The sequence below is a fragment of the Carettochelys insculpta genome, chromosome 31, assembly GCF_033958435.1.
Source record: "Carettochelys insculpta isolate YL-2023 chromosome 31, ASM3395843v1, whole genome shotgun sequence".
Taxonomy (NCBI): domain Eukaryota; kingdom Metazoa; phylum Chordata; order Testudines; family Carettochelyidae; genus Carettochelys; species Carettochelys insculpta.
In genome coordinates this window covers 11,830,879-11,853,354 of record NC_134167.1, presented here as the reverse complement: position 1 = coordinate 11,853,354, position 22,476 = coordinate 11,830,879, and the positions used below count along the sequence as shown (strand labels likewise).

The 22,476-nt window shown below is 45.0% G+C and overlaps 1 protein-coding gene across 1 annotated transcript in view; it reads right to left on the bottom strand.

The window, feature by feature from the left end:
- Positions 1-22,476, bottom strand: part of LOC142004191 (tetraspanin-15-like) — a 160,905-nt gene that overhangs the window by 33,878 nt on the left and 104,551 nt on the right. Inside the window, exon 6 of the mRNA XM_074981679.1 lies at positions 2,836-2,889. Within this exon, the coding sequence (XP_074837780.1) occupies positions 2,836-2,889 (54 nt within the window). The remainder of the gene's footprint in view (positions 1-2,835; positions 2,890-22,476) is intronic.

The window sequence follows — 22,476 nt, the reverse complement described above, 5'->3', positions numbered from 1 at the left end:
CCCCTTCCAGTTCTATGAGAGAGATATAGCTCCATATTTTAAAATACACTCTCTCTTAGACAGCGAGCACAGGCACATTTTCAAAATCTGCTCAACGCCCTGCTAGGGGTGTTCAGTAAATGAGTTACCAGTGAAAATTTCAGCGGCTTCTTGATTACTCGGGAGTGGGGGGTGTGGCTCCAGAAAGCAGGCTCTGCTCCTCGCCAGCCCAGTGGAGCTGGGACGCAGCATTTTCATCATGTCCCAGCTCCATTTTACATGATGTAAATGCTGCATCCCAGCTCTCACAGGCTCAGCCTTTGCTCCTCCCCTTTGCCACCGCAGAGAGTTGGGGAAAGCTCCCCACCAACTCGTTGGGACTGGGAAGAAGCATTTCAGCTGCCTCCCGGCACAAACTGGCTTCTGAAGGGAAGGTATTTCTCTCCTGGTGGCTTGTCAAAGAACTACTGTGTGCGGGGTGGGATTGACAAACCCCTCACCAGATGGGACTCAGTCAGCCTTGATGCTTGAGCTTCAGCTGGCATGGGGTCATCAGTTCTCCCCTCCCTTCCACGGCTCTGCAAAGAGCCGCAGCGAGCAGAAGTTGACAAAATTTCATGGCACACTTGGACAGTTCTAATGGCAGGCCAGTGTGCTGTGACACACTGGTTGAAAAATCACTGGCTTAACGGCCTCATAATCAGACTTGGAATGTTTCAGCGGGGTAGCTGCGTTAGTCTGGAGCGTCACAAACAACAAGCAGGCCTGTGGCGCCTTAGGCCAGGTCTACACTAGACCTTGAAGTTGATTGTAGATACACAATTCCAGCTATGGCAATTCCATAGATAAGTTGATTCCAACTACAGTTGACTTACCTGGCTGTCCTCACTGAAGGAGGCTGAAGGGAGAAACTCTCCCATCAACCTCCCTTACTCCTCATGAGATTGAGAAGTACAGGGGTCGAATTTTAACCAGGATAGTTTGATTTTGTGCTTCCCCATGAGGGGCGCGAAATCAAAGCCCAAAAGATTGACCCTGATTGGATCCATCTCCCAGGTAGTGCAGATGCACCCTAAGAGACAAACAAATTTATTAGGTCCTGAGCTTTCATGGGGACAACCCATTTCACAGATCACCCCATTTCCATCGGAGGAAGCAGGGTTTACGCGCAAAAGCTCATGACCTAATACATTTATTATTCTCTATAGTACCAGAGGACTGCTGGTTATTTGGAATGTTGTTAGAAGCAAAGGTTCAAATGTGGCCCTTTGCCTTTCAGAATTGGATAAACTCCATGGCTATGTCTACATGAGAGGCTTTTCCTGGCAAAACTGGACTCGTGTTGGGAAAAACTGAGGAACAGCTACATGCCAAATCTGCTTCGTCAACAGTTTGTTGACAAAACCCAGCACATCCGTCAGCCGTCTTATCTCTCTCCCCATTCAGGTGTATCGCCTCTCTTGGCAGTGTGCTGTCAGCAAAAACAGCCATCTAGACACTCTGGGGCCCCTTTGTCAACAGACAGGGATTTCATTTCACCAGGCAGTCCTGTTTGCAGAGCTGCTGGTCAGCCATTCTGTCGTGAAAGGGCTGGGTAGTCTGGCTGCTCTCTGTCAACAGAGCAGTTTGCTCTTTCAATCTGCTTTTATGTGTAGACACAATTGTTGACAAAAGTTTTGCCAGGAAATCCCTTCCAAAAGTGACTTCTGTCAACAGAGGTTTCTTGTGTAGATTTAGCTCAGGCAATTTATTCATTATAGTCAAGACTTTAAAAGTCCCAAGGTCTTTGCTCTGTGCAGAACTTACAAATCTGATGACTCTTATCATAAAAAGTAGGGGCTGTGCTCTGGCCCCATCATTAAAAATATTATGTGCCTCCTACGGCTGATGCAGGAACAAGCTATTTCTCTTTGGTTGGACAACAAGAGGCACAGTGAGGTCCTGGTATTACTGGAGCTGAATTTTAGTGATCCTTTGGACTGGAAGGTGCTAAAAACAATGAGATATTTATTATCTGTCGCATGGCAGCGACTACGAGCCCCACTTATGGACTCATTGTGCTAGATGCTTTGTTCAGACTTCACAGGCAGCCAGTCCTTGCCCCAAAGAACTGACAGCACAAGGAATTCCTGTCCATTACTCAGGCTGCTTGAAAGTGGACCACTGTTCTCTAATAAAAGGTTCCTTGTAAAAAAATGAAACCCATCACAAAACTGCCAGGTTATAAAAATAGAAGGAAAGTACCCCCTAATTAAACTTTCTCTGCTCATCACTTATTAATGTGCTTGGTTCTGATGCACCAGAAGATTGGATTTATAACCAATGACAAAAACCTGAAAGATACCCTCACCTTTTTATGCCTCCCAATCGCTGATTAGACACACAGCAAATCAATTGGAACATAAGCAGCAACTCACGAAGCAGGACATTGACCAAATAATCCTGCAGCATACATAAGAGATACCACATTGTCTGCAATACCAGTGGTCCCACTAACTAACAATTTCTGTCTGGGGCAGAATAAAATTTGTTCTGTGCACCAAGGCATGTGTGGATTTGCACCACCCATAGAAACACATGATACCGGCTGTGGGTGTTTGCTAATCAGCTGGAGGGCACCTGAATCTCTCCTGGGCTGCCGCCCAGGTGCTCAGTTTCTAGGAAACACTGCCCAATCACACCCCCTAAAAGCAGCATTCCTGCCTCAGCAGCCTCATAAGGAAAGCATTGTAGCATGCCTGCCTCATCCAGTCCTGCACACAGGTCCCAAAGAAGCACGTGCCTTTAGAATGGATGTCCCACAAAGGAAGAGCTGGCAAGCAGAGAGATACACTGCAAATGAAAAGCATACGTTACCTCTTTTTCAAGGGTCTTGTATCCGCACAGAGTGTTGATGACTTCTCCAGGGACCTATGAACAGAAAAATTGTTCCAGGCTCAGAGCAGAGTTTTGAGAAAATGCAAATAACAATAAACATAATTTAAAAAATCTTGAGACATATAAAAACTGCTACTGCCGCCTCTTGAGCTTGTGTCTCAGACCTTTCATCATAAAGCAAGACAGGTAGTTAAACAAGCCTCTGAGTTCTACCTCAGTGGGGACTTTTTCCCAACATAATACCAAAGTTACAGGCTACGCAATATGCTCCCAGAGCTTTCTAATCGAAGCCTGAGACTCAGAAATATGCAGGATGTTTTTTTCAAATCAGCAGTAAGGTTCTTCCCAATCAGCCATCTTAGCCAATTCCACACTGGCTGACACAGAGCTCCTGCCTATCACGAGGTGGCCAGGGCCTTGCTCCATCCAGTTTTCCCTGATTCAGGGAGAGGTCCCCACCTGTTCATTTGGGAGTTTATACCGCTTCCAACTGGAAAACTTTACATATTTTTAATGCCATCCCATTACTCTGCATTATATGGCCGATCACACCACTTTCCATTCTCTCTCTCTCTTCTCTGGGGTGACAGAGACAGAATCAGGGCCTATAGCCTCACTAGAGAACTTTATAACCTGTGGCAAGGTACCCCTGTATCTTGCCAGGGTCCCACACCTCTCCCTTCTCGCTGGAGGGGTTAGGCTGCACCCACCTCTTTGGGTCAGTCCTTTCCCCACTAGCCACAGCCAGGGCTTCAGTCTCACCGGGGGAGGAGAACCGAGGCCGTCTGCTGTTGAGCTACTCCCATTCCCCTGGCTGCCTTTTGTAAACACTGTCTTGCTCTCCTTATCTGTATTTTCATGAGTAATCGGTGGGGGCTGCCTGGCTGGTGAGGGGGCTGTGGCCATCCCTTACTTTCCTTTTAGACACCACTGCTCTACTTGCTGCGGAAAGTTACGGAAGTCCCATGTTCGAGTTTGCCTGTCAGTGCTCACACTGGCACCCCACTTCCTCTTTAAAAAGCCCCCAGATTTCTCACTTTCTCCTGCCTCCCCTGACTGGGACAGCTTTTTAAAAGCCCTGCCAACACCCTGGCTGTGAGATCAGCTGACCCTCACAGTTTAATTGCATCCTCTCCCTGTTGCTTCCACCTGGGTGCTTAACCAGATCTTTCTTTTCTTCCCCTTGCCCAGGCTGCATCCTGAGCTTTCTTTTCCCCTTCCTACTAGCGTCTACTGGCCTGACCCTGTTACAAACCTTAGAAAACTAATGGTCATTCTCTGTGTTCCACGGAACTTTTACATTACTTGCTTAGAAACTGGCTTGGGAATCCCAGTGAAGCAGGTTACCCAGGAATGGCTGTTACAGGGAACACTGCTCAGCGCCCCTCAAGATCCAGCCAGTGGTGCATGTTTGCTTATTTTGTGGCTCAAACAGAAGCTTCCTTATTTCAAGACAGCAAACTGAGGTTATAGCTGCATTTCAAGAGGTGTGTTTTATCCTTACAACGGCCACACTAAGAGCACAATAATTTTAGCACTGAGCCGATTCTGGCAATGAGTAAAAGCTGCTGGACAACAAAACAAACTTTGTGTGTTTTAGATGAAAGGAAGAAATAGACTTGTTACGAAACAAATTGTGTTTTTTGGTAAAACATGGCATAAAGGAAACTGCAGTGTGAAAAACACAGCTTCCGGCACAAGGCCCCCAGTCTGTGCTTTCTCTAATTGGTGAGGAAATTAGCCTAACATTTCTTTAGCACAAATAGTCATTTTGATGATATGTACTACTGAGGGCTATTGTAAAACATGCCTTTTACAATTTCCATCAATGCGCTGTTAATCTGCCTGTCTGTGGCAAACAGAAGAGAGTTAAAAAGACTGACGTAACTCCATTGCTCAAGAATATGTGTCTGCGCTAGGCAGGACGTGTTAAAAGACTTCAGGTGAAATGCAGACACCGCTGAAGACAATGGAAAAGCTCCCAATGACTTCACCGGGATCTGGATTTCATCCTTTTGGGTCCATTTCTCATGCGCACCACTCAGATAAGTCAATGGAGCCTTTGAATGAAGGTAAATTAACTCTCACCAGTGTTGAGGTCTCACAATGTTGCCAGAATGGTATAACTTGAGTTGCCACTTGGAATCAGGGCTTTAAGGGCAGGCCTGCACTTAAAATGTTGCACGGCACAACTGCATAGTTCCACGGTCATGGTTTAATAAGGATGCTCGATCCCCATGGAAAAGAGCTGTCCCGCTTGTGTAGTTAAGTGACCACCCTGAGAGACAACCACTGGGCTGACAGGAGAAACTCTCCCATAGCACTGTCTGTACAGGGGATTAAGGTTGGTATAATTACTTAACTTGGTGGATTCTTCACAACCCAAGGGACATAGTTATTTATATCAGACCTGAATCTCCTTTGATTTACAGGTCTGGAGCCTTGATATCTCACCTGTCCTCCATGAAAGGACTTTTGTTAAAGGTGTATAATGGACAGTGCCCTTCATAGGAATAAACTGCTGTGGTACACATCTCCAGGATCATACCAGGTACACAAGGCCTATGGACTTGCTATGCTGAGCTGATGACTCGGTACATCCCTCCTGAGATGCTGATGGTCCCAAGTGGAATGGTGTTGAAGAACATGGCTGTGGTCCCAGCACCCCTCCAGCAAGAGTGGGACAGTGAAGGCTTTAAACCATGGATGAGGGGTCTTTTTCAGGTCAGGGCCACACAAGGGGGAATCCACATAAAAATAATAGACCCCTCCTCGCCCACAAACCTCACTGATACGGTCCTGTAAAACAAGAAGAAAGGATGCAGTCCCTCATTCTCACCACTCACCAGCCCCAGAACCTAGGTGGGGGCTAGGGCTAGTGTATTTTGTGGGCTCCTGTAGGCTCTAGGGCTGGTGTATAAGGGGGTCGCAGTGTGGGAGGGAGCTGCCAGGAAGTGGGCTTGGGATGTGGGGTCTGAGTGGGCAGAAGGTTGTGGGAGCAGGCTGGGCTATCTAGGCAGGAGTGTGGTGCAGGAGCAGGCTGTAGGTGTGGGCCTGGGTGGGAGGAAGGGTGCAAGGTCTGGAAGGGAGGGGTCAGGAGTAGGGTGGGGTGAGTCAGAGAATTGGCTGGAATTTCAGCCAATTAGAACAGTGGGATGAAGCCTCTGGACAGCCGACTGGGAGAATGGTAGCCAGCGGTAGTGGCACTGCATGTAGCTGTTTCCTGCTGCCTCACCCTCTGGCAGAGCCCATGGGCCAAATGGGGGTGGGGAACAGCTTGACTGATTTGGCCTGTGAGGCTCAGTGCTTCCCACACCTCACCCCACAGGTTTGCATCTCTGCTCTCTATGATCCAGAGCAGACACTTGAACTTGGGTCTCCCAGTAAGCATATTAGCCACGCAATTCTGCACACACATATGTTTTGTTTGGCAGTTTCACTGCAGATCTGAGAAACATTTCCCGGTGAGAAACTCATCGTAGCTGCAGTATGTTCTTGGGAAAAGTTTTGAGTTTGCAAAAAGGGACACTGTCGGACAGAAAAACAAAAACAATCTTCTGAAAAATTCCCAGAGGTGAACACTGCGGTATTTTTTCCCCCAGGAATTCCTCCCTCTGATCGATTCTATCCAGAAGGGTTGACTTTAGATCTGGTACCATCCACACCCCATGAAATCTTCTGAGCTGTCCTTGCAAGAGACAATGTTTCATGCACTTCAGGAAAAGTCCTGCAGGATTTAATAGCAACATACATTTTTTTTTTAATTTTTTTTTTTTTACTGGCCCTACATCTTATAGAATTTAAATAAAAAAGGATAGCTCTGGAGCATTGAGGGGATTTTGGCTTGTATTTCTACATGTTTGTACAAGGCTCAACTATTCTCAGTGTCAATACAATATATTCATAATGTTGCTGTGATGGAATTCCATGGCTTAAGCCAAAAACCTATTGCATGGGGAATTTTCTCAGTGAAATTCCAAGGTTATTGGAATATGCGATATGCAAGCCTGTTGCATTTCTATCAAAAGTCCTATTGGTATAATCCCTGTTAAATTCTATAGGCTTTGTACCTAAGGGTTCATCATCTCAAGGTCCAAACAAGTCAGTGATTCATTTTATAAATGTATTTGTCTGGCACTTTCTCCTATTCCAGCTAGTTCCAATTTTGCCTTAAATGACTAAGGGTTCTTTTATCATCTCCATTTCCTGCCATCAGCTTCTGTAATGACATCATGGCACCTGCACCCAGCTGCATCAGATATTTCTGATACACCAATCACATTCTGGTCTGCTTAGTTTTTAAATAGGTCTGTTCTAGCTCTTGGTTTTCATCTCGGCGGATCCCTTTTCTCTTTCTGTTAACAGATACTTTAATTTCCTTGAACAGAGAGACATTGGTAGATAAGCTGTGGGAAAAACACTGATTTTCAAATAATATCTAGACTCGCTGAATTATTGGCCCATTATCAGGGATATTAATTTTAATGTGCAACATGGCCAATAGCAGCAGGCAAACAGTCTTTCTAAATACAGACCAAATTTTACAGCAATTGTATAGTAATGCTAGAAATCTAAATACTGCGATGGGTGAACCTCAGTGCTGGTTAGTATGAGAGAGGTAGCCATGTTAGTCTGTATTCTAACAAAGCAAACAAGCAATCATGTAGCACTTTAAAGACTAACAAAATTAGGTAATGAGCTTTGGTGGGGCAGACCCACTTTTTCAGATCCGGAGATAGTGTTGTACCGGGCGGCATGACGATTTTATAACAGAGATTCAAAGACATAAAAACTGACAAATCAGATATATAGGACAGAAAGGGAGGGGCCATGGGAGGAGTGCGGGGAGGAGAGGGGAGCCAATTCCTAACTAAGTGTCCTGCCTGAGATCACTACGAATATTCAAAGATAAGAAAGCTCTTCGTAATGCTTGAGGTAATTGCTATCTGGTTGTGAATGAGGATACTGCTATAGCAGATGTCACAGAAACTTGGTGGAATAATGCTGTTCAATGGGACGCATTAATATCACAATACAAAACATACAGTACTCAAAGAGCAGGTCAGGCTGGTGGTGGAGTGGCATTATGAGTGAAAGAGAACAGAATCAAATATAGTAAACATGTTAAACTAACCACACTGTACCACAGAATGTCTATGGATAAAAATTGCATGGCTTTATAAGAGGATACCACCATGGCCAGTCCAGGGTGGCTGGGCTGCAGGACAGCTGGCAGCTACTCCCCTTGAGCAGGCCAGGGTGTCGGAGGCTGTGCTGCCAGCCACTGAGTGATCACTGAGGTGCTTGCTGCTCCTCTTTGGTCACTTGTGAATAGAGCTGCACTTGCTCTTACACCCCTCTCGTTCCTTTTCATATGAAACATTCTCTTGGCATAACCAATCCCTGATCTTGCTTAGTGACCGGACAAAGCGGCCTGCCAAATTTGGTGGTCCTAGCTCTTACCGTTTAGAAAGAATTCTTGAACAAACAGACCAATGCATACGTATATCTTGATAGTTGCAACCATAAGGCAATTAAACTAACATCCCTGTTGGAAGGTAAACACCAAAAGTCACCCACCAAAGAAGCAAGCAACTTTAAAAGGGGAAGCAACAAAAGAAAACGAGGAAACTGTGTACACAGAGATATACATATCTCATGGAGCTGGAAGGGACCTCAAGAGGTCACCAAGTCTAGTCCCTGCCCTCACAGCACCACCCCAAACAGATTTTTTTTTAAATTTATTTGCCCCAGATTCCTAAATGGCCTTCTCAAGGACTGAACCCACAACTCTGGGTTTATAAGGCCAATCACTCAAATCACTGAGCTATCCACAATGAAGAATTCTGAAGAGCGAGTGGCCACGAGTGGCCCTTTTTCACTTCAGGGGACTGAGGCTCCACCTGTAGTCCACAGACCCCTGCCAGCCCCCTCCCTCCACACGCCTGTCACACACTGGACCATGGGGGCCAGACATGACCCTGGCTCTCCTTCCTCCTGCTCCAGCCAGAGGAGATTGCCACGTTTGACTACCCAGTTCCAATTCATACCAGCCAGCCCCCTCTTCCCTCCCTTGTCTTGTTCCCCTCTGAAGAAAGGTGCCAACTGGTTGCCCAAGCTCTAAAGGGCAGGAGGTCCACTGAGTACATGTGCAAAGTCATCACACCGAAAGTCCCATCACCAACTATGCATGGGTGCTGTGCCTTGGGAAACTGAGGCACTCACCTCGGTTTACTGCACAACAGTAGGAAACACATGCAACCTAACCAGGGGAATAAAATCCTCACATGCCCCACTTTGTCACAGGGGTACATACGGTTGCAATAGCCCTCGGGGGTGTTTGCAAAGCACTAGGGCATGGGGCAGTATAAAAGTGGGATGCATTATAACCAATAGGAAAAGGAATAGTCAGTGCATGGTAGTGGGGGTAGAAATCTTGTTCCAATTTCTCAGAGCATTTTTACATAAAGTGCCTCATGGACTTTCCCAAGAACCATCTCCCCGTTGTCCCCCCACTTTCTTTTCTACAGAGAGAAATCAAGAGTTTTACTGTGAGCCCAGAAAATATCGCCTTGGGGACGAGAAGACATCAGTTAGGGCTAGTGCCTCTAAGCAGCAAGCAGGTGGAAGCCTGACATCTGTACCTCTTTGTTGCTATTTGTCTCTGATATTGGAGCTAACTTATTTATAGCAGATTAATTTGAAAGAAGACATCAGATCTCTTGACAGCAAAAGTAGAGGCTGCTGAGAATTTTAGAAATAAATTGTGATGACTGCTGGGATTAAAAGCAGGAGGCAAAGTGCCTACAGGAATTCTAAAGAAACAGGGAATAATTTCAGGTTGTCAGCAATCACGCCATGACATAACGCTATCTGACCCTGCCTACGTAAGTAGGGATAGGACAATGGGACACCATTATACAAACATTCACTGGGGTCAAACAATGCCATGGAATGGTACAAAACTGAGCATTTGTTCTAACGTGAATCTTTGTAAAAATTTAAGAGTACAAATTCAGCTGCTCAAATTTATTCTGACTCCTAATCAAGGCCTTTTGAGCCTTATAGCATGATGGATTATCTCTGTCTGTAAGTGGTCTTCATGGCTTTTTTTTATGCCTTTATGAAGATGAAAGGAGTTTTGCCCAAGAGAGCATGAAAAAGGAGTGTCCCTTTCCACTCAGGATACGGCTCGATTAAATTAAATAAAGAAATAAAGGTGATATTTGGGAATGTAAGTGACACGCATGAGAAAGGTGTTGGGTGCTTGGCCATATTGTACACAGAGAGAAGAAAAGCTAGAAATATTCTCCTCCTGAGAATTTTAATCACAATACTCTAAATATGCCTCTTGGAAAATGAAACCTCTAAAACAATCTCCAGGTGCAACTTAATTAGCAAAAGGCTTCTGAAAAACCTTCTACTAAATGGGATTACTGAGTCTCTTATATCTGTCTCAGCCACAGACTACGTGGTGTTTGTGGATGATCTTAGAAACTGGGCCTACGCCCCATATGGCCCTGGGGAGAAGACTTGCACATCTTTCCCCTTTGTTTCTCAGTCAATTGCGCACTGGTGAGAGGTGTCAGATGGACAGCCCAGCACATACCCATAGGACAGGTACAGCAGAAGTCATGGCATTGCCTGACATGTCCCATCCATATATCTTACCCATGACCAGGAGAAAAGCTTCCCGGGAGGAATGCTAGTTCTCACTCTCACAATGCCATAGCTCTGTTCTTCACAGGAAGCTGATTCCAATCATAATTAATGGAAAATAGAAAGAAAATCAAATACTGATTTTTTTAATTTCATTGTTCACATTCTCCTTCTTGTTTGCTAAACACACCTGACAAGGAGCCAAGTTCTCACCACAGAAGCTGAGTCCCATTAGCCTCCATCACACCCAACTTCTTTCAGAGCAGATGGCAGAATTCATTACTGCAGTGTGTTGGCTGAATGCAGTACTGTTGTGGCGCCATTGGTTAGATGTTAGAGACATGAGGTGGGTGTGGCAATATCTTTTATTGGACCAATAAATTAGACCATAATTTGGTCCAATAAAAATATCACCACACCCAACGCCTCTCTAATTCAAGTGTGCTGTTTTGGAAGAGGTCATCACAACCTGAACAAATTCCAAATTCCAAGCTGGGCCCATATCGCAGCACACCTCAAAAAGCACAGCCACTTCCATCTCCCCTATTTTATTGCCTTCATTTAATTTGTATTATAGTGGCACATAAAGGTCCCAACCAAGATCAGGAACCCATTGTACCAGGCACCACACATACATCTGAGACAGAGGGGGAGTGACTTGCCCAAGTTCATGTGACACATCAGTGGCAGAGTTGGGACTACAGCTCAGGCCTCCTGAATCCCTCCCTGCATCCTGATACATGCTTTTTCATTTTTATTATTCCTTTCTGTTTATCCCCAACTAGCTGCAGCTCCTCCTCAAAAGGAGCATATGTCAGATAATCCCTGACCACTCAAGTGGGGACAGGGAAAATGGAAACTCAGGTTCGGTTCTTGGGTGACAGCATGCTGTAGGTGCCTCAGAGATTTTTGCAAAGGTATTTCACTAAAGAGAAAGACATGACTATACTTCTAATGTAAGCAGCAAGAAAAATTCTTTAGGCTTTAGAAAACAAAGTTTAATATCATTATAAATCATAAAGGAACAATAAAAAGGAAAATCAGAGGGTTTTTTTGTGCTTCTGCTCACCTTCAACATTAGTCATACTGCCAAGAGCCACCAGAGTCTATAGTGTACGGCTAGTCTATCTCCATACAAAAGCATATAGCTACAGTTTTTTCATCTAACAAACTGCTTCTTCCAACAAAAGGCAAAGCTTGTGCTGAATACCAGCAATGAAATTATGCGAAGAATCAGCAGATGCATCACACCACACAGACATAGCATAGGGGCACAACCAAGAGGGGGGATTTTAACAGAACAGGCTCACGTACTTATAGATAATGAGCCAATCTCAGACTATTATTCAGATGCATGTATTTTGTGACAGTCACCTGAGTAGTATTGTTGCCAGAGAGAATTTCAAATCTACACATGCGTTTATATCTGCAGACGGAATGCAATGCTTATTACAGGCACTCATAGAAAGACCTAGGAGTCTGAAGCCCTCTGTCCAAAAGAATTAAACACAGCACATTCAAGTGTAATGGAAGCTTCTTTCCCACCGGCTTGCTAATGGAACTTAAGGCTAAGTCTACATAAATCAGGTTAAAAGAGCACAGCAGCCACAGCAGTCTAGCTTTCAACTTGGGGTAGCAGCTTAAATTCAACTCTGCAGGCTTTAATTCCAATTACTAACCCAAGTTAAAAGCAGAGTTGCTGTCTCTTGGATGCATTTTGCACCAGAGTTAGCCAACACCACTTAGTTAACCCAAGTAAAGAACACATCTTGTTTTTCTTCCTTCAGGGCAGACATAGCCTAAGGGTGAAGGGCTGTCTCCACACCCATTCAAACATTGACTACTCCTCTGGTAGTGGCAATAAACAGAGCAGCAATCATCAACTGTAAAGTTGGGTTTTGTCATACAGGGAGCTGTCCACTAGCAAAAGAACGGGGTTTCACAAAGCAATGCCATCAGATATGAAGATCACAGAATACTAGAACCAGAAGGGACCTTCTAGCATGTTTATGTAGAGCTAGTAAATAGTTATTTGAACCCACAGCATATGTTTGATACATTTTATTTTGAACAGGAATTATTCTGAGGAAGTTCTATGGCCAGAAGTTACACTAGAGAGGTGGTTACCAACTGGGGTCCATGGACCCCTGGTGGTCCACGAGGATATTCCAGAGAGTTGTGAAAAAAATAAAAGAAAAAAAAGATCATAAAAATAAGTTTTGAATAAATTGCAAAGTTACAAGCAAACACTTTAAAATTAAGTATCTTCCAATAATGCGAATTGCTGTCCGAAAATCTATGTTGTGGTTTCTTTTTTTATTTAATGAAGGGTACAGAGTGGCTAGAATTGACTCTGATGGGGGCCTGTGAAGCGACTGGGGGGGACTGGGTGTCTGCAAAGGAGCTGGGGGGTGATTGGGGGGTCTGAGAAGGGTTGGGGAGGCCTGGGGGGTCCGCACTAGTGAAAAGGTTGGGGACCACTGAACTAGAGGATCACAGAGGCCCAGGCCCCTGTTGATATGGGGGAAGCAGAGGTCTCAAGTGGGGCAACTGCACAGAGGCCTAGTGCTGGGACTCCTGGCTGTAGCAGCAGCAGAAGTGGTGGGGGCTGGGCATGCCAGCCCCTCTGAAATGCTGCAGGGGCATCACTCCACCGCTCCGTGAGGGGCGCCCAGCACTGTGCTTTGGGTCATTGGCTCCATAAGCGATTCATGTGAATGCACAGGGGGCCATATGCACCCCTCCAGAGTCATCCCCCCCAGCATCAGTTTCTCTCTTCCCTGCATTCACCAGCAGCCCCGCTCTACTTCCGAGGAGTGTGGGGGCCTCCCCCAGAGCAGCGCAGCATAAGAGCAATGCACGCTTCCTCGTTTGCGCTGTTCTTAGGCTGCACCACTCCAGGAGAAGGGGGTACTGTGGAAGTGGTGGGCGGGGGCAGAGCAGGGCATGGATGGGGAAAGGGGTGAGGCAGGGGCAGGGACGGACAGGGGGCAAGGCAGCTGCATGTGGTTAGTGCCCCCCCTACAATCCCCATGCCACTCACCTCTTCTACCACGGGTTCCTCCCCTTTCTGGGTGCTGGAGCTAGGGCCCCACACACCTTGCTCCCAGGCCCACAGTGGCTGTCAGTCCCGCTGCAGTAACCTGTTCTGGATTTGAAATCTCTGAGCCATGCCTGGCCAGTTTTCCTCTTTCTGCCATTATTGCAAAGAGGGACGAAGAACTAAAAAAAAAAAAAAAGCAAACCAAAACAGCAGAGTCACTCTGCTAATGAACTTCAGTGCTCCCAGGATACGACAATTTCTAAAGCCATTTCCCTATTTTTCCCGCACCCAATGAATCTCTACTTTGACCTGGAGGGACAACCACTAAGAGTGAGAAGATATTTCACACGCTGCTCAAATTCACTGACCAAAGACAGAAGAGTGTTCAGCTGCACAACAAAAGATAGTAATCATGCACAGTTATTGCATGAATCATGGAGCTGGAGTGCTTTTTATGAAAAGACAGGAGAGACAGGGCAGCAAATTTGGTGCATGAACTCAAGAGTACACAGGCTCATGTCTTCAGGTTAATTAGAATTGTGAAGCCACTGATGTCTGCACTGATTTTCCAGTAATTTGCTTCGTGAGTGATATGGACATTTCATTACCTTAGCTCTAATTTGATTGGCAAGACATGAATCGTGCACAGTAAGCCATTTCCTGCCGTACCACGTGGAATACAGGGGGCCCTCAATATATGTTGCGGTTAGGGACTGTAAAGTGCAATGTATAATGAGGAATTTTACCTCATAAGTAATAATGTAAACAGAGGTGGATAGGGACTGTAAGGTTACGTCTACTTACTGTCGGAAGAGATGTTCTGACAAAACTGCTCTCGACAAATCACATCTACACATAAAAACGGATAATCTTTTGACCTGCTCTATTGACAAAAGGGTACCCCAGAGCATCCACAAGGCTTTTTTGTTGACAGAACACATTGTGTGTGTAGATGCTCTGTGAATTTTGTTGACAAAACCCCAGTTTTGTTTACAAAACTTCGCTAGTGTAGACATAGCCAATGAGTGTAAATTTTGCCTACGTGACCATTTAAACCCTAATGTGCCAGTCACTGTACTATATGTTTAAAGCATGGTAAGCCACATTTAAAGAAATGATCCTACCCCAAAATACATTTTTAAACCATTTTTGCCCTATGTGCAGTATGAGACAGGAGAATCACAGAGGATGCTGGGAGGGCACGGTAATTTTCCATTTTCTAAATGATATAATGACTTAAGCGCAAGGAATTTTTTAGTTGTGTTCCTTAAAGTTTCAATGGTGTAAGTGCAAAACAACGTCTATCAGAGCAGCTTATATCTTTGGCTGACTGTATTTTACACACACAAAGGCTGGTTTATGTCAAAGAATCACAGAACACTAGAACTTGAAGGAACTTTACATGGCTACCTCCTCTCTGTAACTATGAAACCAGTCAGTGCTAAATAAATAAGGGTGGAAAGAGTATGCACGGAGAGGAGCTGACAGCAGCATCAGACCCTGGGACAAAATTGGTGGGGCCCCTCCAGACTGCTGGAACATGCAGGGTTTTGGGAAGAATGGGATGGATCAAGGTCAGCCAGCTTTCAAGCTAGCATTGCCAGGCCCCACAGCAGATATTCCCTTTGTCCATCCTTATTAGTGGGCACGTGTGTATGTAGAAATATACTGTTTGCATGCACACACTCTCCCTCCCACATCTGCCTGTTTAGCACCAGTCAGGTGTCGACACTGATAATCTCTGCAGGTCAGGACATTTTGGAAATGTCTATACGTACGGGGCCCATCTTCCCAGGTTTGATTTTGCATGCCTAGCAGGGACCCGCAAAATCAAATGATCAGGGCTCGACAGGTGACCCGGGTATTCTTCATTATCACAAGGAGTAAGGGAGGCCGATGGGAGAAACTCTGCCATTGACCACCTGCTGTGAGGACAGTCAGATAAGTTGATCATAGAAATGTCGATGCCAGCTACACAGTTGTCATAGCTGGAATTGTGTATCTAGGATCAACTTTCAGGTCTAATGTAGACCTACCCTTTGACTTGCACAATCTGTCACAGGGAGTGTTAAGGCTGATAAACTCAGAGGAAGGAATAACTTAGAGGTTTTATTATTACTGACCCATTTCTTTACATAGTAGTGATATAAGTTGGTTTCTCAAGACAAAATGTCTGTTTCATCAGTCAGATGCCACATCTCCCTCTTCAATGTATGAACAGAGTCTACTGTGGGTTGCCAGAACACTTTTCTGGCTAGCATACTCAATATCACATTTCAGATCAATTAGTAATCAATGTGATGGAGCAGAACACTCCCATCATGCTCTGTGTGAGCAAACAGAGGCAGGTGTGCCCAATGTGTCGTTCACAAAGAGATTCTCATTAATCAGATTTACACTGTTTTCCCCCTCTTCCTCTAATATTGTGCAAACAATATCATTGCAATTGCTCTGTCAAAAGCTTACGCTCCAGCTCACACAGATGGAAGTTCTGTGCTATTGTGAATATTAAAAGGTGGCAATGAAACCTAACAAATGTATTAATCAGAAAGAAGGCTGACAATGAAGTTAATTACATTCTTTTGGTCTGCTACTTGATGTGGGCCTGGGCAATGGTTATTAAGCTTGTTATACGCCACAGGGAAAGGGAAAGAACAACTCCAGTGAAATTATTATAAACTAGCTAGAAATGGACATGTGCCTTATTTGTTCTCTGCACAGCAAGAGGCCTGGTTATAAAGGCTCTTTACTTGGCTTTGCTATCTATTTGTTGCATGATGTTGGAGAACTCCTGTTTTCTCAGCTTCCCAAGCTGTACAATGGAGTTAACATTTTCCTAATACCCTAGTACAGCACAGGATTTAGTGCCTCCTTTTTAAATTATGACCTCCCTTTGCATGGCCACATTTCGCATTTGCAAGCGAGGCTATGCAAACAACTGCCTAATGGCACCTGCAAATTTCTGTCCAGATGAATCACTGTGACCTGTGTGCCTGCAGATATGTTGCTATTTATATCAGCACTAGCTCAATGAGAGAAGGAATCACACCCTTAGCTCATCATGCCTTAAAAGAGCCATCAGCCTTGCATTTGAAGGACATTTACCCATATTGGATTCCATATCATGAGTGAGAAGTTTTTGTTTCAGTTAAGCTTTGATAGACTAGGAAAGGCAAATTCAAACTCCCCATGCTGAGTGTGCGAGAGCTGCCAGGGTGAATTTATTATCTGGCTCGCTGGATTTTTTCTGATTTTAAGTCTTGTTTTGTGAATTTAATGCATGAGAGGTGCTTGGGGACTGGAGAGTTCCATGTGGCTATTGAATCACCACAGCCTACATGACAACCCACCTGGGAACCTCAATCTTTTTCCAGAGGAATCTCCTCCAAGTCCATCTCAAGTTATAACTGACCTGAATGCCAACAAAGGGACATCCTCACCAAACTGGGGGTATTTTAGAATGCATGCAACTGACTAGTAAAACCAGGATTGAGATCTCCCTGTATAGCTCATCCCTTGTAGGTCAATGAGATAAGCACAGCCTGGCCTGGATTTTGACCGATCAGGCAAGGGTCTCTGCTTACCAAGATGTTTTCATCATAGCCAAGTCACTAGTACAGGACGAGACCCCTCAAATGGCTTTGGTGCCCCATCCTTCGGCTGGAGCATCTCTCCACGGAAAGGGTGGAGGGAGCCTAGGCCCACCCACTACTCTGGGGACCAGCCCTGGGACCCTAAATATCAACAGCTGGTGGGGGGCTTTTCCTCTGCCCAAATCACAGCAGCCTTTCCCTGGGCTACTTCTCCCACCACTTCCCCCTAGCACCGTCTCCCTGGTGTCTGGCTGACAGTTCTCCAGCATCACTTCCTGGCCTGTTCCTCTTCTTCTTCCCACCTCCTTTACCTGAGGGGGCCCTTTTAAAGGGGAGCCTGTCAGCCCTAACTGGCTGCAGGTATCTAATTCACCTACTACTGCAGGCCAGCTGTTAATGAGCCTAGAGGACTTTTTTTTATGCAGGAACAGAGCAGCTCCGGGTGCACCTGCCCTCTATAAATCTCCCACACCCCACTGCTTTCAGTTTGCCACTGAATTAAGGAGGATCTGAAGTCTCCTATGTAAAGCAACATGCACAGTATGAACAGCCACTTAAACTTTCCAACAATTCAGCCATGCCAATAAGGTATTTACAGGTTGCTTTCAGAAACAGTCAATATTCTTCAACAAAAAAATGAGAGTATACAGCTCATGAGAGCAAAAGCAAACAGCTGAAGTTTGAGCTAGATATAGCAGAGACAGATACTATCAAACTCATCCTGAACACAGCTATGCTGAGGTACCACAGTTCTTATCTTTAGCACCTCCTGCTAATGCAGTCCTGGGTCTCCACCCACAACTCTCCCAATGCACCACAATCCTGAACTGCTTTGCTCCCTTACCATCCAGGTCCTGCTTTTTTCCCAGCTAAGTCATCACAATTCCAACCAACATCACCTCCTGCTTTCCCAATCTACAGGCTAGCTGTTTGAGTACACGCCCAGGATCTAGGTTGGGGTTGTACAATCTGTGCTGCTGTGGCTAAATTGCTTGTTCGAGCAAGATCCATCAAAGCTAGCTCGGGTATGTGCCACACATGCTGTAGTTGCTTCTGATGACAGTACAGATGTATCCTTAGACTCTATTGAAAATCCCACCCTATACAGACTCCCAATGTCATATAGCAATAGCCTGGCTCTCAGATGAGAAGCATGCCTACGGCTCCCAGTGGAGTCAATGGGAATCACCGTTGCTCAGAGCACCAGGAAGCAAAGCCCTGTGTGAAAAGAATCCAGGGCAAGTGACTCCCTGTAGTCTTTCTTCCCTTAATGTTTCTATCAGAGGAGGATATTATAGCTTGCCTGCATAGCATTACTGGACTCAGAAAGGTTGAACCTCTCCCATCTGGCACCCTCAGGACCTAACCGGTGCCAAACAAGAAAATCTGCCAATCCACAGGAGGTCAATATTGTCTAGCAACCTTACCAACACTTCCACCACTTACTGAGCTCTTAGAAAAAAAATTAGTGGTAAATTAGAGCTAAATAACAGCACAGACAATGGAAAGCCAGGCCGCATGGTTGTAAACAAACTTTATGGGACCATGGGAAGCTTGGCCACACTCATGCTAAGTCATTGCCCAGCTAACTAAATTCATGCCGGATTACGGATGTTGCTGGACAAGACAGTGCTGAACTAGAGAGGTTCAATGTGTACTGGTGGTAATATATATACAACCTCTCATCGTATCTTGGCACAGTTCCTGGTACTCTGCTACAAAGCCTGCATGAGAATGTTAATACCAAAAAGACCACGTGTGACAGGGAGGATTAGACCCTGAACCCTTTTCTGGAGACATGTGACCTTGCCACACCCTGCCCCAGTAAACTATAGAGAAGTCCTCAAAGGGAAGCTAGAGTGTCCATAGGAGGAAGGGGCCAATTGTGACCAGGAAGGCCTATAAGAAGGAACTGCAGGACCAGAGTCAGCTCAAGGCCTCTGGAGATCTCAAGGGGAGAGAACCAGGGCAAGTGACTGCCTGAGGGAACCACAGCACCATGGATAGCTCCAAGTGGAGAGTGGGTGAGAGATTGCACTGGGGTCAGCAACCCCTGGCACGAGCGCCAAGAATGGCACACATGCCAGTTTTTATCAGCATGCAAGGCAGCAGCTCAACCCCAATCCTCCTCCCCCACACAGCCAGGAGCTTGCTCAAAGCCAGGCTGCCTGTGGATTAACAAAAGACCAGCTAATGCTATCAACCACCACCTAAACAGTAAAGCTCTGCATCTAATTTACTAATGAAGCTGTTGTAAGTAGGACTATTAGTGACTTTTAAAGGTAACACTGGCACTCGGACTGTACACAGGGGTCAAAAAGTCAAATTTTGGCACTGTGCCTCAGAAAGTCTGCTGACCCCTGGACTAAACTATAGATAGATTCTGATGAACTGAGATAGAACCCTGAGGTGAGGGTGGGGACATGGTCTCCAGGAGGATAAGTCATGGAGGCACCATTCCTTGTTGTAGCAGGGAAAAGACTGGAAGGACACTACAGGGGGCATTGAGATGGGTCCATGTTAAGGGAACCCTGGAAGGAGTTTTGTTTGATTCACATAAAGTGTGACTTAGTTGGAGGGTTAAGTAATCTAAGAGGCTTTTGAACTGAGGCAATGTGGACCTACACTTGACCAGATAAAGACACTTGTGGAAGATAAATGCCACCCTTTTACACTATGATTTTAAATATGACCGATACTCAAGCAGCTGCATAACACTTAGCTTATTCTCGGTGAAAATGGAGCTTCTTTAATGTTAGCTGTTCTTTCAATTTATAATTCCTTCATGTATAATATAGCAATTTACATTGGACTTGGGTATAATTACTATAGTGCAATGAATTTAAACAGAAGTATGAACACGTTCACTTCCCTTCTTGACTCCTTTTCCTGTTTACACAGTTTGCAGTTAATCATTTGATGTGATTTGATACTTTGAAACATATTTTTGGAAATGCATTTGCATATGAATATGCTTGACTTAAATATGCTTTATGCAAAACAGGTCAAGTAACCTGTTGTTCAAGACCCTTCGATCCCCTGAATGTGTATATTCTATTTGTGTGCATGTATCAATCTTGTATATGAAGTTAGAAATATGAAGCACAAACCTGATTATTAACCTGGAATTTTGTACTGAGAACCATTGGTGGTGCTTAAGAGGCTTAATGACCAGATGCTCATGACAATGATCTGTGAATGGTAATGGTTTTGTTTTTCCAGTAAGACCAAACTGTGGTTGGGTCCTACAAACAAATGTGACTATGCCACCTATTGCTGGAAACTATCTTCAATCTGATAATTTTCTATGGGGATGGTGAGAGTTAAATAAAGAGTTCCCACAGCAGGCAAATTCTATTTAAGGAAGGGGCAGCAATGAACTTCATCTTCAGCTGGTCTTTGAAACAGCCTTTCCATCCTATGCAGATACAGAAGAAGCTGTTAGACTCAGGCCAGAGAAAGAGAGCAGCTCTAGCTGGTGAAGAATTGCAGATGAGATAAGAACTTGGGTGAGAAATATGTTCTGTAATAAATTCTTAGTGTATTAGGCTTAATTGTTGTTTTGTTTATTTTGACTCAGTAACTTACTTTAACCTGTCTGTTTTTACTTGCAATCATTTAAATCCTACTTTTTATACCCAATAAAAACAATTTTGTTTATCAAGCTTAATGCAGATTGTTACTGGAGAGCCACAGCTCTGCATATCTCTGTCACTGATAAAGAGAGAGAACCGCAGGAGCTTTGTGTGATAATTTTATACAGAGCAAGACATTTATTTAGGGTTCTGGCTCCCTTTAGAGGGCTGTGCTCTTGGGTACCGGCATATCTCTATAGCTAAGCCCTCCCAGAGCTGAGCTGGTTCAGCATTTGGGTTAATCTGTTGGGGGGGCAGTTACCCCAACTCTGTGCCTTTGCTGGGGGAAACCAGAGCTTCTGCTCCAGTGGGACAGGCTGGTGGGGCACACTAGGAGGCAGGTAGTGTGGCTCATTGGCATGATCAGCACACTGGGTGACAGCCTCAATGGGACCCCTGTGATCCATTCTGCCACAGTGATTACATACTTACATGACTATTATTCATTTATCGTTTGCAGTTAATTAATGTATAATCAATATGTGGTTCACAGGTTTAAGTCATAGGATAAGTATGATAAGCCCATCACAGGTTTAGAAGAATCCTTATGTTAAATATCTTCCAGTCTCTAATCAATAGAGGCTGCACCGTTTTTGTTTTTTTTTTAATTAAGTAAGGCTAAAGATTTTATGGAGTGACCCTTTCAGGGTGCCTGGCAAAGGCAATCACACTAGTGAACTTTATAGATTTTTCTCACTAGCCTAATTTATCACCCTCTCTTTTTGTTTCAGAAATAGTGCAGAAGCAGCTCTATAACGTCCACTAACTTTTCTATGGCATTTCTAATACTCCCTTATCTGTATAGGCAAGTAAAAGGAGAGGGGAATAAAACAGCAAACAACACTCAACACTCTCGTAGACATTTAGGGGAAACAGCCAGATAAATCATCCCTTCCGAGAGGTTTAATTGTGGCACAGTAGAGATAACACAGTCCTCCATCAAAGCAGTGAGCCATCCAGCACAGTCCCTTGATCCTTCTTGGGTTCTTGCAGTAGCCAAGGTACTCAGATCCTTGGTTCTTTGCACGTTCTTCAGTTAAGTTTGAAGACTGAAGCTAACAGATTTTCAATGGAGCAGCTCTTTCCAGCCACATTAGAGGCCATGTGTATTGGATTTTCAAGGGACTTTCAGGGGACTGTCTCAGTTCTACCAGCGTTGAGATTGAAGCCTATCAGCCAACTTTGTAAGCTGCTGGCCAGTCACTCCAGATGACATTTAGAGTTTTAGAAAGATCATGAGTGGCAACAGAATTGACAAGAGATCACTTTGCAAAACAAAGGTGATGCAATGTCACGGCAAGGGGGGGGCAGTCCTCCAAATGGGCAACCCTCTGAAATGTACCTCACACACATGCACATAACAGCATGCTGGAGCATACTGAGATGTGAAGCTGTGGGGTGGGGCAGGGCAGGGGGAGCATAGAGGGGTGCCTGGCAAGCAGAATTCTGATCAACGCTTGGTCTACTTGGGGTGACAAACAGAGCTGGTCTGAATTCAAAACCTGCAGTTATGCTGAAACTTTAGGTTAGTTTTAAGAAAGACTCTAGAGCAGGGATGGGCAACCAGGAATCGTGGTGGACTTCATTTGTCTCTTTTCTTCACCCCAGTGGGCCGCATGAGTCCACAGCCCACTGGCCCCCGCCCCATGCCTCCTCCCCCATGTGCCTCTTGCAAACTGATGTATCCAAA